The following is a 17,659-nucleotide window of genomic DNA, read 5'->3' on the forward strand; positions in this document are numbered from 1 at the left end:
TGATACGCTTTCCATCACCCAGCAGCTGTTTGTCCAACAGAGAGGGTAGACAGTGCTGACACAACAGACTCACTCGTCAATGCACTTGTGTGTGAAGCAGCATTCAGTCTCTGCACGTGTTGCAGGTAAACAATTACTATGGCTGAACAAATAAAGAGCGATGACTATAGACAATGAAACTGGAATGAGTACTAACTGACTAACGTCACACACTGTTTGGATCCAAAAACACACTTGCAAAACCAAGATCTCCAAGATTACACAACACATTCTCAATGCAGCTCGTCCCATGTTGCAGCTCTGTCAGTCGACTTCAGCATCTACATTTGCTGTGTTACATATCCCTCTGTGTCTGTTGTATACGCTCACTACCTTGATGTCAACAAATGCACAATGTGGGATGATGTAGCACATGGTTGTGTTCAGGCAGCAACATGGATGGTAGAAAAAAACATCACTTTCAAACAGAAGGCCAACACCTGACAGTATCAAAGTCCGCATTTGTGGGACCCATCCACCTCCCCTCCCGCATGTCCTATTCTCAAGTGATGCCGCCCCTGTGCATATTGCATAGACGCGACAGGTGCCATTTGGCTGTCTGCCGGTGTATAATATCATCATTCATCGGGTAACCATGGCATAACCCGACATTCACAAAGAATAGCTAACTATAGCTGTATCTATTTCAGTGTGTTTTCAGTTCACAGAAGTGATTTTTTATTTTTTGGTTACCTAAAAAAATTCTTGTTTGGCATTTGGTTGTACTAAAATACCCTATAAGAAGTGGGATATTCAGTTATTACACAAAGTACACTTTGTTCTAATGGTTTTAAACCTGTTTTTGGAACCAAAAATAAACATTTATTTCATCAGTTAACCATAACTATAAATGTACTGTGCTAACCAAGCTAGCAGCTAGCAGGTTATCTTCACCCTCTCATCCAGATATCATCACTGCTCGCTCCAAAACTCCATCATGGCAAGGGTTTAAATGCCAAACCCAAGGCTTCAAAACTGGAGTCCACAAACCAGTGGGTGATGTTACAGTGGGAAAGTGTATTATCCTATCCAGTTTATGGTTAAAATACCAACTTTAGCAAGCAGGAGAAATTTCCACTGATCTGGGACCCATTGAGATCCCATTTTTCCTTCGTCTGTTTTTTTTCCTCTTTGGTTTGTTTGTTTAAGTCTTTAGTTATTATTATTTTTTATGTATTTACTCTTTAAGAATTCTTTTTTCCTTGAAATGTATGTTATTTTAAGTACTATCGAGGGCGTTGAGAGCAGTGCAGAGCGCTGACAGGTACCAGGTGTATTTCCCTATATGTTTTTATTGCTATCTTTACACATTTCCATCTTATTTTCATAGTTGTATAAGTTTTCTTTCTACATTATGTTTTTAGCATTATTATTATTATTAATAATATTAATAGTAATAATAATTTGAATTGAATTTGAATTGCAACTTGTTGCAGTTGCAAGAGACAATATTACTGTTGTTTGTTTGTTGTTTGTCAAACAAATTTGTGTGCAATATTCACAATTGTCACATCTCTTGTTAAATCAAAAAATGAAAATTTAAGTTCTATAAAAATAAAAAATAAAAAGCAAGCTTTAAAAGCAAAAATCAATGCCATCCTAATAAATCCTGAAAGTACTGTTTGTCTCCACTTCATCACTAGTACAACAATAACTGCTCCTGCTTTAAGGGAAGTTTTTACTTCAACCTTCTTGGCATGACTATCCTTTCCTCTGGGTCTGTCCTCGCCATCACTGTAATCGTAATTCCAGTCATAGTCGTCTTCACCGTTACCATCACCTTGATCTGAAACAACGTGGCCATCATCAATTGCACTGATGAGTGATAAGGCTGTGTTAGATCTGCTGCAGTGAGGCAAAAGCCCAATCCATGCTAAGTAGGTTAGGGGGGTAAATCTTCAGGTCTCCAGAGGCTGAGCGCTTCCCCTCAGTGCCTCTCTCCCTGTCAGCATCTGACAAGCTCACCAAGGCTGAGCTGAAAAATACCCATAACATCCACCTCCGCCATTCTCTTTGCTGCCATGCTCTCCTTCACTCCCTGCCACGATCTATTCTTTACTGTCTGTCTCCACTTTGGTCCACGCACTGGCATTTCTCTCTAGTCCTTCCATCTCCCACTACTACCTCCTTGCAACTTTTGCGGAGTCTCCCTCCTTATACACACAAGCACACACTCAGTGTATTCATCCTCACACACACACACACACACACACACACACACACACACACACACACACACACACACACTGGTAAAAACAGTTACATGCACACATCTACAGTTAAAAAATCATTTTACTCTGATAGCATGTAGGCCAGCTAAACTGACATTGCATCTTGGCTGCAATTTGCAACATGACTCACTGGAGTTGACGTGAAACTTTGTGACAGATGACACAGCCACACTTGACTCACAGTAACAGCGAAGCATAGACTAATTCAAATTAGGCAAGTGATTTATTTTGGGATGAAGGCAATAGGCTTTCTCAGCTACCTGTTAGCAATGATGACTGTTTAGATGCATATAAATGGTTGAGAATGATGGGGAGATGTGCTGCGTTCAGCTGTGTTATAAAAAGCTTTGTTTGGGAGAGGCTCTGGGCACGATTTGGATGCTCACTAGTGCCTGTCAGAAAGGATAGCTTTGTTCAAATGCTGTGTGTACATTTACTGTGAACATCAGCTGTAATAGATTTTGCTCAAGATAACAGCAGACGATTCATTACAGCTAATAGGAAGTGACCAATATGTTACTGCGAACAGAATTGCGAGATAACCAACCAGGTCTTTGGGGATGAAAGATCATAAGCCCACCAGATCATTAAACACTTCATCAATCAAGGTGAACAATGGCCAGAACTGGGAAGTTCACAGCTCTCAATTGGCGTGCAACTAATTCACATCCTCGCTCAGCTTCAGTTGGTGCGATCCAGCCTGCAAGCCAGTCACAGCCAACTTGACAACAATAGTCATCAACAGCATTACTCACAAATGTCAATGAGAAATAATTACCACAGGATAAATTAAGCCAAAATGAAGCACCTGAATCACCCACTCTGATCCACGTTTTAAATGACACACTTGCTGTGAGAGACTTTGTGTTCCAGTATGCTGCATGTATAAAAGGTGTGCACTGATGTCACTTGTTCAGGTAATTTTCCTGTAACTTTTTACTAATTTGATGCTAATTTGTTATTTCTTTTTTAATTTGCTTATTGTCTTCTTTCCATCATTTTTAAAGAAGTCAAGCTGATTTACTAAGGTTTCAAAGGGTTAAACATGTAGTAAAATGCAACATTAATGCAGTCGCAGTATTAACCCAAAAACAATTATATGTAAGAGCAAAACACTGAACATGTTACTGCACAATGAGTACTGTTATTTCAATGCTTTAAGCACATTTCTCTGAAAATATTTACATGCTTTTACATTAATGAGATTTAGAATGCTGGACTTTTATTTGTAGTAGAGAATTTTTAGATGCAGTATTAGAACTTTTACTCAAGTAAAGGAACAGAACTTTTCTTCCACACTGTATATGTCAATATATGTGGCTCATCATCGGAGAATAATGTTACTCTAAACTAAGCCTGAAGGCATAAAGACGCCCGATTGTCTTCTGAAGCAGGACTTTTCAGCCTGATTACAATTACAAGGACTCTGAAGAACATTGCGGTTGTTTGTGGACAGGTTTGTAAAAATATTGAGATTTTATTTAATTCAGAAAACCATGTGCTCAGGAAGTCAATGTCATGCAACCAACCCACTGCTTCTCCTCTCTTTAGCCTTTGGGTAGTCTATACAAATGCTTGAATTCATCCTGAATCTGTGCAGTTGATAGTACAACAGCTCTGTTTTTTTTTTTAGCATTTTGTGTTTGTGTTTTAGATGATTTGTTTTCCATGTGAATACACCATGGCAAACGCTGACTGGGTTTGTAACTCTGGGCAGATACTCATGGTGGCTTCACATATATACCATGTACAGTATATGTTTTGTATTAGGCAATGCTTACCTCTGTGAGGTGAGGGTTGGGGTTGAAGCCACACTGGTTGCACACCATGGAGCGGCACTGTGTGCAGGTGTTGAAGTTCGGCTTGTCGTCCCCAGTGCCCATCAGGTCAGTGGTTTTGCAGACGGGGCAAAGTTTGCTGCTGGGCATGGGTGCAATTTGTGGCACAGAGTAAGGGGAGGTGGGGACGCTACCTCGGTCTGGGGACACAGAGGGGGACCTTCCAGTCCTGCTGCTACCCACATCCACATGCAGACTCTTCCTGGCCACGTGACCCTGGCCCTGCTCTCCTTGAGGTGCAGCATGCTGAGGGGTGTCGTGGGAGGCCAACCTGTCCCCTGTCCCATGACCACTCTGGACTCCTGCTTTAGGTCCCGGGTCTGACGGAGGTGGTCTGGTAGAAATGGAAAAGAGAACACAAAAAATGATTACAATTAGTGACACACATTCCTTTGAACTAAGTTCACTTTTTCAGGACCATTCAGTCAGCACAACAGGTGGCATCCAAAATGCAACCATAACACTTCATACATATCTCAGGTTCAACTCCTGTACCAGAGCAAGTAAGATTTACCAGGATTCGGTACCAGCTGCACCTATTATTTGATTATTTTTTCTCATCTATTGATTATTTTTTTGATTGATCTAACTATTATTTTAAAACTTGCCATATACAGCAGGTCATTATTCCCCAACAAAAAATATCCCAGTCTTAATTGTTAATCTATGTTGTACAGTCTGATATAAAGTCTCTCCAAAATAAAATTAATGCAAGAGCTTGTTGCACTCAAGTAAAGGGAATGTGGTGCAATCTACATTTAGCAATCCAACAGCACGTCACGCGTAAAAAAAAAACCAAAAAACGGCAAGGCACCGTTTCTCTAGATGTGCTGCAGCTGACACGCAGCTCAGACGAGACTGCACTGCTCAAGCACTGCTCGGGCGAGCAGTGTGCACACTCTCACTTGATAATATGAGCGCCACATATATTAATAATAACAATAATAATAATTATTATAATAATAATATAATGCTGAATATTTTATATTGCCTCTATCAGTTTCTGTGAAGTGCTCGTCGTGGTTTGTTTTCGTTCTTTGAAGCTGTTCTGGCTTTGCCATGTATTTAGGGTGGAACAAAGGTAGTGTATCAGACAACAGCACTGTATACTTTTGGTTTTCTTGCTCATTCTGGCCCTGAGGGATTATTGCCAATAGTTAAACAGGAATGGAGGATTTTCACTGTCATAACAACTTAGTCCTTGTTTTGTCATGGCCGTCATCTTCAAAGACACTCTCAGCAGCCGCTCTGCAACCACAGTGAGAGAATATTGGAAATAAAGGGACGAATAAAGGAATTAAAATAGAGCATGTCAGCAATTATGAATCACAGCCGATGATTTGAGTCACTGCACAACCCTAACCTTGTTCCGCTCTCCACAGGACTCCTGTGTTCAGTGTCATGAACCCATCAGGAAAAGCGTGCACTTTTCAAACCATCACTGGACTGTTACATTTGAAATTCAACACAGTCCTGACAGTGTGCTGACCACTGCTCTAGCTCTATTTGACACCAAACTGGACTTTTGAGAATTATTTTTAAGCTACTGTCTAGTTATATACACACAGTGGACAACTAAAGTCTAAATCTACACAGCATCCTCACGAGATAGAAGGTAGTTTCACATAATTATCATCACTTGAATGGCAAAGACACCAAGTTTGGTCTCTTGCGACTTATGCAAAGCCTCGGGCATGGCTTAATGAGACTCAAAAAAAAAAAAAAAGACACCTTTTCAGAAGATTCCTTTAGATATTTTCATCCATCAGCAAATGGGAGTCCACTGAGAACAACTTGTGGCTTTATGTCGAAAGCACTACAAACCGGTTGCTTTATCACAAAGTGGATAGTAAAAGGTTTGTACGCTGCCAATAGTTTGTAATTGGAGCTCCCTGTGAAAGAATATATCCCAGTGCAGTGTGGGAATGTAACTAAGTACATTCACTCAAGTACTGTACTTAAGTACAACTTTGGGGTACTTGTACTTAACTTGAGTATTTCCTTTTCATGCCACTTCATATTTTCACCCGATGACACTTCAGAGGAAAATACTGTACTTATTAATTCACTACATTTAACTGAATACTTAATCTACTGTAAAATTTAGGATTTTTGCATAAGAACGTAAGAGTTTAAGAACATACTCTGTTTTGTAAAACATTTAATTACCAAAACATTTATACAAATATAGCTGCAAGAATTAGTTGATTAATCATACAACTAACAGAAAATTAATTGCCAACTGTTTTAAAAAAAAAACAATTTATGATTTTTTGAAATTGTGAGGTTTACTTTTAAATTTGTATATTTGTAATAAATTACAATAACAAATAAAGATTTTTACAAGTAACAGAGTTTTTTTTACAGATAATACTTTGTCCACCACTGTCCCAGTGTCACTCAAAGGAATAGTTAAACATTTTCTTACTTTATTCATTCTCTCAGGTGAGATGATTGACTCTCAGGTCTAAATATAAAGCTACAGCCGGCAGCTAGTTAGCTTAGCTTAGCACGAAATAGACCAAATAGTCAATAGTTTTAACACTTAAATTTTTGTATAGTTAAACAAACAAGATACAATATGTCTGTCGGCGAGCTTTGAAGATACTGGTGAGCAGATTGTGTTACCTCTGGACAGCTGACTGCTCACGTTGTTTCCAGCAAGCCCTGAGGAACAGCACCAGGCTTTGAAACTTGGAAACAGTGGTCAAACATTACAACTTCCGGGTCTGTCATATGACGCCATTGGGCCCCAAAAGATTTTTGCCATCAGTTAAACAATATTATAAGGGAGAGCGTGTTTTAAAGTCATTTGTGGCGCGACGAAGTAGTGCAATTAGGAGGCAATCAAAATAAAAAGATTTTTGAGACCGTTATCTCCATTTCCGTGGAAAGACACGGAGTCTGACTAATAACTGGAAAACAATCTATCACCTCATTAGAATCCTATGTGTAATGAAACCTAGCTCACTACTCCAGCAAGTAGGTCGACGCTTCGCAACGCCCTCGCAACGGACATATTTTATACCGGCTAAATTTATGCGTATGCTTTCCACATATCGCGGGGTATTCCAACTAAATAAATACGCCAAATATAAACACGAAATGCTAAGCTTTCTCAGTCTTGTGACGACTAAGATATCTGCCGAAGCAATGTTTCTATCCATGTTCAGATTTAGCCACGACATCCACAAACTTTACCTGTATTTTTAAGCTAGTAGCTCCGTGTCACAGCACAGCTGGTGGAGGATGCCAAACATTTCCAATAACTCAAGGGCAACGTAAAGTCCAAAAGTCAAAGTTAATGAAAAAAAAGAGAGACCATTTCCAAAATCCAAAACACGTTGTTATCTAACGAAATATTCTGCTTCGTGATGGTGTTTAGCCTTTCAAAAACAACGTTTCACTGTGGCCCAAATCACTTAGCCTACATTTCCCATCATGCCTATTACTGAACTGAGTAGTCTTTGGTTTATGCCGCGTTCCAATCAACTCGGAAGTCGGATCTTTCCGAGTTGAAAACTCCGGCCTCTGTCGGAAGTATCATAAAAGTATCATAAAAATTGCGGTCAGTGACATGGAAATGTTCTAGTGGCAAGCGGCAAGACAATTAAACACTGATAACGTCAGCCTTCTGGTATATTTAAATAAAAAAGACGAGAGGAAACGAGGTGTAAGGTAAGACGCCTTTATATATTTAATTTTACGTTGTATTTTTATTCTCAAACAAATTACCTTGTACTAGTACTATATATAGCTATATACTACTATATATATAGCTTACAAACGCTACTGTACCATTGCTGCCATTGTTGTGTGAAGTGTGGCTAAATTTTTTTCTCTGACTTTATGAGTCGGAGCTTCGACTTCAGTGGCGGTTCCGGTGCATTTTTTTGTCGTCAAAACTTAATTGTCCTCAAGTTTTGCCGTTTTATGTTCATAAACGCAAATATCAATTTTTGTCTGTGTTTATTATGTCAATGTGTCTGTTCAGAACATGGTGGTTAATACTGGTTATTGTCATCTTTGTGTTATATTATAGTTTTTCACTATTATTGTGTTGGCTGTTACTTTTCAAAATCCAGCTATATTTGTTGCATAAATTTGTTAATTGTAAAATGCGTGTCTTACCAAAGAAATAAAAACATTGTATAGTCATATAAATTTGGTACTTAAGAAACAATTGAGCAATACTTGTAAAATTCGGAGTGACATGATGTCATGCAGATTTAAGTACTCTCCTAATGTCTTGGTAACTTATCAGATAGCTTGGTCAGGACTATTTACTCTATAGTGGTATTATTGCACATATGCAGACATATTCATGTGGAAAGATGCATGTGAACAATACCCTAATTTATCAAGCATCAAAGCGTGTCATTCTTTACATAAAATTATAGAAGGCTATAAATGTTTTATTACTGTAAGTATGGGTAGTTTAGACAAAAATAGTAAAGTAAAGCTATGCCGACATTTGTGCTCACAGCAGCGCCTGTACTTCATGCCATCCCTGCATAAGTCAGCGCCCCACTTGGGCCACCCCAAAAGTCTGGACACACCACTGATGCTAATCTAAGATATCTGACTGCTGGTGAGTGGTATCGATATTCTGCTCTAACTATTAGCAAGAAAATGAATAAATGTATATCAAACTAGTCCTTTAAAAGAGAGAGTGTGGTAACAAGCACACAGTGAACATCATGTTTTGTAAAAATATATTCACGCCAGCTTTAATAAAGCGATAACAGAAAGCTATTCTCTCCTCCTTTGCAAAACATTTTAGGGGCCGCTAATGTGTGCAAACATCAGAGCCTCTCCGGCTCCTGACACAACAATTTTGTTCAAAACGTTCAAATCCATTTTCAGTTTGAATACAGAATAAGGAAACATCACATCAAAGGTAAGGTCAGTAACATCTCAGCAGCCAGGTGTGCCCATTTCTCTAGTATCCTCCAGCAGTGTTGCACCAAACATTGTAACTCACAATACCGGGTCTGAGGGCATAAATCAAAGTATTGGCTGCCTACCGATTACATTGCTTTGAAAGGATTTACTGAAAAATAAGCATTTGGTCAGTTTACAAATAAAATATGTACAGATCTTCTAAAAACATTGCCGCACGCTGACATCTGACTTGGAACAGGAGAAATTATCTGATAGACGGGTGCTTAATTTTAACCTGACACAGTATATCTGTATCAGTATCCCTATAATGGAGATCCTATATGTTTCTCATTGATTTACTCCTCTGTGCATTGGAAATGAAACTGGTTACATCGGGTGTCTAAGTGAAACCTATCTCCTGCCATCCATTTAGTCATATTTAAAAGGTCAAAGCGGAGAGGCAGCAGATGCATCAGGCTTGAACATGTTTGAATGCATCATTTGTTTCTGTTTGTGATGGCCAAATGCACGTTAAAGGCATCAACCGGTGCGTAAACCACCATGAAATGCTCATCGACAAAAGACTTGCACTGCTGTTTTCACAAGGTTGAGGAATGTCAGTGACCACTGACTTTTTGGACGTAAAATGGAACAAACTAATGTTTTTTTTCCCCAGAGGGAAATACTTTCGACTTTGTAACAATTCAGTGGTAGATTTAATTGTGTCATGCTGTGACTGTTGGACACGTTGCTTGTTAGACAAGAGGTTTAATGTGTTAAAGTGTTTAAGAGCTACTTGATCACACTCTTTATACGTGTTAATGACATATATGATACGGGTTCTGATTTTATTTAAGTTTACATAAAAGTTTCTGTTTTTTTTAAGTGTATGGTAGTAGACATATTTATATTTATATTACTTATAATAATGTTTCTGTTAGAATGCAGGCTAAACTGCGTACCACAGCTATGGTACCATAAGGTAGTTTTGTGCGCATGACAGATGAGAATAGGATGACGTCGTGCTTGGAAACGACAAGAAGTCTGAGTAGGCATGGATCGAAATACAAATTTATAATAAATTTAATGTGTGGAATAGCACATCAAGTTGGTTCTGGGCCAGACGAGATGTAATTATGGAAGGACTTTGCCTGTTGTGTTTTTCCGCAATCCCAAATAAACCTTGTTAAAGTTTTTTCCTGCCTCACGTGAGTACTTGGATGCTACAAAACTGTGCTGGAACACGAGTCAAAACCGATACACCTTGCAGACTAAGTGGCCTCGGAACTATGGTATGTTGAACCGGCCGCTATGAAGTACTTTTTATCAGCTCCTGTTACCAGGGGTAGAGTGGGAGGAAGGGGACACACATTGACGTGATTTTGTATTAAAAATGATGATAAATGCATCCTTTAAATGTAATTTTCGGTTGATGTTGTTGGCAGCAACAGCTACATTGCGCTTCTGGTATCAGACACAAAATGAATGTAGTTAATTGTTTCAATTAGCCAAACCTGTGACAGAGGCTGTGACAAATAGACCCAAGTCAAAGCTGCTACAATATTCACTAAACTAATTATTACAGGCTCTGACAGAGGTGGATGGCAGTGTTATAGGCCATGGCACTTCTTTTTTTTCCAACATTTGCAGACATTTCATCAATTAGTGTCACACAAGCTGGGCAAACCCTCAAAAAATAATTGATGAGTAGCCGAGCGGTGGATGAGGGGGAGATTACTATAGAGACCATATAGTCTCCATCATGTTGGTCAAATGCAGCTGTGGTGCTTAAACTTTAAATCTCCCACCTGCAGTGTGTTACATAACAGAGGGCTCATCCCATGAAGCAGACGACATCAAACCCACAACAAGTGGCCCTTAAACAACGATCCCAAAATCAGCACTGTGTGTTACAGATGTTTCGTTTTATTGTGATTGTTCGAGTGCAATTCAGATGAGTAACAGGATGCACCAGTTTGTGCCTCTCAGGTATTGCCAATACATTCATATCCTGGAGCTAAGAATTGGCAATCTTAAAAACCCAGATGGTGGTTTAACAACAGCTACTGCTATGCTGATGGTATTTCCCGAAACTTTACAGAGTTTAAACAATCTGGATAAAAAATATCCCATTTATCGAGATGCAGTGACACATGTATTAGCTAAATTTGTACAAAATAATCCAAAATTAAAGAACTGTGTTGAGTTATATGACTATACTGGGGCTGCTTGGGACCTACTGTGTGGAGTTTGCATGTTCTCCTGCCTCCTAACACAATCCAGAGGCACTCGTGTCAGGTTAATTGGTGACTTTAACCGTTGAACCCTGAGCAAATGAGCTTGATTTCTTTCAAAAACATGGGGGGAAAAAGAAATGTTCTGCAAACTGCAAGAAATTTATAGACTTGGAAGGTTATTTTTTTTAAAAAAAAATCTAGGTAAAGTGTCCTACATATATAGTTATCATGATTACATATTAAAATTGTAGTAAATTTTTCATAATAAAATTGTTATTTTAGGCACTATTTTAAAGGTAATATCCTTGTGCTTTCAAAAAAACAACAACTTTGTTTTTCTTTTTTTCCTCATTTTTTTTGGCAATTTTTACTGTACTTTTTGCTACTTTTTGGATCATTTCTTCTTAAGTTGCTCACTGCTTTTTACCGATGTCTTTAAAAGAAATCAAGCCAATGTGCTTAAGGTACAAAAGATTAAATTTGCTATGGGTGTGAATGTGAGTGTGAACGGCTGTCTGGCGACCTGTCTAGGGTGTACCCCGCTTCTCACCCAGTGTCAGCAGTGATTGGCTTCAGCTTGTGACCCTTAAGAGGATAAACTATCACAGCAAATGAATGGACGGATATTGCTGTATTGATGTTTCTTTCCAACATTTTACATTTTTAATCAAATAATGCATTGATAATAAATTGTTTTAAAAAGACAGTAAAGATATGTCATCTCCAGTTAGCTGATTTAGAAAACAGAGTTGCAACTTGGGAAAGGGGGTTAAATATCTTTTTTTATTGTGCAACCGTAAACCTATTTTATTTCATCCACATGGTTAAAAGAGTCTTTGAAGATTCTGGAAATACATTCAGAACCATGTTTACTCTTGCTAAACAATCACTTTGGGATTTTCCATGATTGTCAGGTGTGAATTTTCTGGAAATGTGGATGCTTAGCTCAGTGTATGGAAGTTGAGCAGTGCTCAGCTCCAGCCATAGTTTAGTCCCAGTATATGTGAAACTGACTATCAACAAACAGTTTGACTAAGTACAACGCACAGAGGAAGTATGCACAACTACACATAATGTACACACATTCGATACAAGTATTTCTTGAATGATTTTCGAACATTTAAGGTCACTATGTTTGATACTGGACTCTATGCATGCATTAAACATGAAAGAAAAATGAATAGGGTTTAGCATTAATGGTCAAAAATCTACATGCCCGAATTCAATTTTTCTACTTTCCCCTTTGGAAAATTGTTTCATTTACTGGCGGGTACCTGACTTGCTGTAAAACTAGCATTAAACAACACAATACATAGTTGGAGTTTAACCCACAACCTCTAACATCTCAGTCTTAAACACTGGTCTGTGACCCTAAGGGGGTCCTCAGAGTTACTGAAGGGGAGCCACAACATTATTGTTTGATAATTTAAGTCTTAATTTTATTTTTCTCTTCATTAAATTATGTCTGAACACAGACATTAACATTTCATTTACAGTATAAAACATTAATGATAAGCTTATTGTTACCCATGAATCCTTTTGCAATCATATGATGTAGCTAAAGTTAAATCAATGAGCAGCACTCTTCCTTGATGGAGCGTAAATTAGCTGATAGTTACATAATATTGAAACATATTCACCAATTTGCTGGATCATTATTTCAAGTTTATCGACATTCTTGTGAGCTACAATGGATCATTCTGTAACTTTCCAACAGAGACAGTAGATAAACTGAGACGGCCCCCTTTAGATTCATTTTCTGTATCTGTGTCACGTGGATTTCACCACTGCCCCACCCCTTTAGGAGACTAGTGGACTAAATTTGTATTGTATGTAGCATTGTGTTGTTTTGAATCTTATTTCATCCACCCACACAATGGTTAATACACCTATAAACGAGGTGGTGGTATGCGGGGAGAGACGACCACGCCCACTTTGGAGGCCGGAAGTGAATACCATTTTGTATCATTGGTGCAGCTTGTAATGAGGTATATCTTGTTATAGAGTATCTTTGTTTTTAAGCAAGACACTCTGCGGTACCGTCCACTTATGAAACCACTGGTGAAAGTGCAGAGGGTGACGCTGAAGCACCTAGCCATGCTAAAACTGCCACTGCTGCAAGTGCAAAAAAAGAAGACCCAAAAATATTCAGAGAATTATCTCAAGTGCAACACAGTTTTATACAATTAATGTAGCTGGGGGTCCCTGCTCCGCCTTTCTTTCAGATATGGGGTCCTCAGCCTGAAAAATGTTAAGACCGATTCTTTAATGCCACCCAACTAAACTCCTCCATGATAACTGAGATGCTCGCTTCCACTTCAGCTCTTAAACCTTGTCTTTACCTTCTGCCATTTTTTGCAGGTGCCTATCAGTACTTTGCATGTGCACCTCTCAATAGAAATTACAAAGAAGGAGTGCCCAGTAGCTCAGAGGGCACTTAAGTCCTCAACGCAGTGGCCGTGGGTTCGATTCCGACTTCGTCCCTTTGCTGCATGTCATTTCCTCCCCCTCCCCCTTTCACGCCTCAGCTGTCCTAAGTAATAAAGGCAAAAGCCCATAAAATAATCCTAAAAAAAAAAAGAAAAGAAATTACAGGGAAGCGGATAGAGTGTGTGCCCCATATAGGCAAAGTCCTTTGCAGCAGCCCAGGTTTGATTTCAACCTGCGGCCCTTCACTGTGTGTCATCCTGATTCTCTCACCCCCATTTATGTCAGTCTCTAGCTATCTTGTAATAAAGCTGAAAGCCCCCAAAAATAAAAATAAAAAATTACAAGGAAAAGAGATGGCTCACTCCTTAGTCATTTCCATCATCAGCTCCAGTAAAAACATTTTTTTATTTCTTTTTTTACCACTTGCCTGATCAGGCAAGTGAGTTGCTAGATTTACTAGCCTGACATGGCATTTTACTTGCCTTGGGGCAATCCTTATTGTTGAGCCTTGATCAGGCTCCTACAGGCACTGGTGCCTTTTACATTAAAGTGTAGTGTCTATGTTTGGACATCTGGACAACAATGCTACACTGACTCATAGGTAGCCATTCATTTTCTGTATCCTAGGGCTGTCATAATGTCATAAATAATAAGAGCTGCTTTTGCATTATTTGGGCTGTGATAACCATTTGGTATGTGTAGGCTGCACAGTGAACCGTGCTTTCATTGCTGAAGGTAAATTAATTATGAGGGCATACTGTTTGCACACTCTGTCTTTTTAGAACATGACTGCATCCATCATGTTATATGAAGTGTAGCGTTGTTCAGGTTTGTAATAGACTTTTGATTTATACAGAGTTAATGATTTACATTGTTTGGAAAAGGCTTGATCGAGTAGCTCTTAGCACTTTATCACATATGCTGTTACATGACGGAGCAAGAACAGCTCCTCACTATTTTGGCTGTTAGACAGAAAACAATGATAATGTAGCAGCAGCACATTGAGCCCATTGTTGGAAGTATTTAGCGTTCAACACAAGGCAGTATTTCTTACAATGCTTGTCGGTAATGGTCATCAGGTCAGGATGACTGTGCACTTAGTCAAAGCTGTTAATATTAGAGAGGAAAACAAGCATTGTGGAGCTCTGTGAAGCAGAAGGGTGACTCCCATCATGGATTCCCATATGGGCTCAGATTTAGCTCTTTGACTGTGATGAATAAAATATAATATGGTGCAAAATGCCTATATGGAAGCTGCTTCTGATTCTGGTTATATATAGCATATTATGCCCCCATTCATATTAATAGGCAAATTTATAAAATGCTGCAACTCATTTTAATTAAGATGAAAGGCTCCTATCTACAGTCTGAACGCAGCCACTGTCTCGTTGTTTCTGACACTCTCACAAGTTCTTTGTGGACGAGTATTTTAAAGGACTGAATGTGGGGGCCTTGATCTTAAGAAAAAAACATTTTAATCAGACATATCATATCACGCTCTCACCATCGCTGTGTGAGCAGTCTCTCAGCACTCATCGTCACCTTATGAGACACCTCAGGGTGGATACCAGAAAGAAATCAAGATATGAAAGAATCATGAGGTTACATGGGCACCGAGAGGCTTTAAATCTGCCCTGCAGTGAATTTACGGGACAAACAGAGTGCTTTTTCTCCTCAAATAGACATTATTATACCATTTTCTTGTTACGCATCCACAGCTCCACATTATACCTCACAATCACTTTGTGTAACGACGCAAATCAGGCACAGACAGATTGAATTTTAGCCTCGGATGAAGGTTTGTAGCATGAAAACATGCATTTCTTCTTGGATGACAGGCTGAAATGGCAAGTACAGAGAGACTGTAAGCAGGTGTGGCAAATCCAACACGCAGCTGTGCCTCTGCTCTGCTTGTGCGTATTCAGGTCTACAACTGTTGAACTGTGTAATTAAGGCAATATCAGATCTTGTTGGAAGGGTAATCCCTCCCACACACCCACACTGAAAATACAGACCTACAGGCTACTACATATGATTAAACGCTAATGATCTGGGCTGGATTTTGGAAAAAGGTAATATTTTGTCTGTTTACAACTGCCAAAATAATGGAAATATTGTCATGCAAGGCTACCATAACTCAATATGTCTGGGCTCATAGATGCAACAGCATTCCTCAAGAAGATATCATCATTTTTTTTCTTTGCTCTATAGTGGCACAGTGGGGAAAAACATTTCCCACTAGCTGCATATTGATCTGAGATCTGATGAGTGAGGCAGGCTGTATGGCTATATGCGTTACGGTCCTGTGCTCACAATGACGCTGTCTGATGGCAGCACTGTCACCCAACACAACGCTGACATCAGGATACAGACGTCTCCTCACCAGCAGGAAGGTGATTTCTTGGTTCTGGTTTTCACGTCGAGGCATGTTGAGGAAATCAACCTGTAATGCAGCCGACTGAACGTGAGATCCAGTGCACTTTGCATCATTTACTAATTTATTTATCACCTGAAGCATTAATATTTGTGAGACCCATCCCTGAGTATTCATATTGACTTGGCAATGCTTCACTATGAGGAGAAAAATGCCATTCATTACACTTAGCCGCTGACGCCTGGGGACAGACACCGTGAAAACGGGCGTATAAATTCCTATTGAAAGCTATATTATTGATTCTCCATCGAAAGCGTTGCATATTAAATTTGACTTCGACCCAAATTGACGTTGAGTAATAGGGTGGTGCTGCCAAAAACCAGAAATGGGTCTCAAAAGGGGTGGTGAATTGTGTTGACAAGGATATTGAAATAAATAATTAAGCGCCCATTCAAGTCGTATCTCCACGCAGTCGGTTGATCCTATAGCCCGTACACACCGTACAGATGCACCGTACACGCCACGCTGCCGTTAACCTCCCTGATTTCTCCGCACAGTTTGCCGGGGAAGCGCCCTAGCTACCGCGGCTACCTGTTAATCCCCGGCCCGGGTGCAGCTCCACTTCCTCCGGCTGGCGCTCCATTGCTGGGCTTGATGAGCTGTCCAGAGTCCGGTGGTGCTGAAATGGAAGCCGGAGCCCCCGCTGCAGGGACGGCGGGGCCGGGCTGTCCCGCCTGTCCCTCCCCTTCCATGCTGGCCTCGTTCCCCATCGCCTCGGGAAAGGTGTCGACGGAGAGAAACGATGTTGTAGATGGTTCTACAGCTGTGGCGAAAACTCAGATGAAACTCAGCGCTGCTCCCCTTCCGCCATCATCACCTACAATTCAGCATCCCGCACGGAGCACGCGCGCTGACGGAGAGGGCGAGGGAGCGCGCTGACGCAATGGGTGGGAACTGGAGTGGCTCGTACGTGCGCGTTCGTGACGCTCGCTGATCTCAAGTCACCACGCAAATACCTCTGAGCTCTCTGTGGCACATGACTGGAGACTAGTGGGACCTCCCTGATTCAATCCACGTCATAGATCATTTGTTTTTTGACCTAACCGACCTGAAACATTACATATTAACAGTAGAGTCCTTCATCTGATCAGTTTTTATTTTGATTTTTTTATTTTTTTTTTTATTTCAAAAAAACCCACAATACTTCTCTCCCACTGCCTCTCCAAATCTGAACTGCCATATCCTGCAAGTTTTGTTTTTGATTCTGTTCTTGTATTTGTATCTGTTCTGTTCATGTAAGCATCTTTCAGTATTTTGTATTCTCTATTTTGTGTTTGCATTTCATTTCTTTTTGCATTTCATGTAAAGAGTCTTTGAGTACTTAGAATAGCGCTGTACAAGTCTTATCTATTATTATTATTTTATCATCAACATCATCATCATCATCATCATCATCATTATTATTATTATTATTATTATTATTATTATTTTATTTTAAGTTTTAAGCCATAGGGTTCACACACAGTGCAAATTATTTGTGCATTTAATAGCAAAATTCTCTGGAGCTGGAACTATCAGTCAATTAATCGATTAGTCAACCAACAGGAAATTAATCAGCAACTATTT

At 39.6% G+C, this 17,659-nt stretch overlaps 1 protein-coding gene across 4 annotated transcripts in view; it reads right to left on the reverse strand.

The window, feature by feature from the left end:
• Positions 1–16,893, reverse strand: part of bsnb (bassoon (presynaptic cytomatrix protein) b) — an 89,325-nt gene extending 72,432 nt beyond the window's left edge. For all 4 annotated transcript variants that reach the window (XR_006106859.1, XR_006106857.1, XR_006106858.1 and 1 more), the window contains exons 1-2: positions 16,625–16,893; positions 4,052–4,442 (exon numbers count right to left, since the gene is read on the reverse strand). Coding sequence is in view for 1 of the 4 variants with exons in the window: in XM_042507653.1 (XP_042363587.1) it covers positions 4,052–4,442; positions 16,625–16,803 (570 nt within the window). In the remaining 3 variants the exon portion in view is untranslated. The remainder of the gene's footprint in view (positions 1–4,051; positions 4,443–16,624) is intronic.
• Between the last annotated feature and the right edge of the window lie 766 nt (positions 16,894–17,659).

This window comes from Plectropomus leopardus, chromosome 2 (genome assembly GCF_008729295.1).
Source record: "Plectropomus leopardus isolate mb chromosome 2, YSFRI_Pleo_2.0, whole genome shotgun sequence".
Classification (NCBI taxonomy): Eukaryota; Metazoa; Chordata; class Actinopteri; order Perciformes; family Serranidae; genus Plectropomus; species Plectropomus leopardus.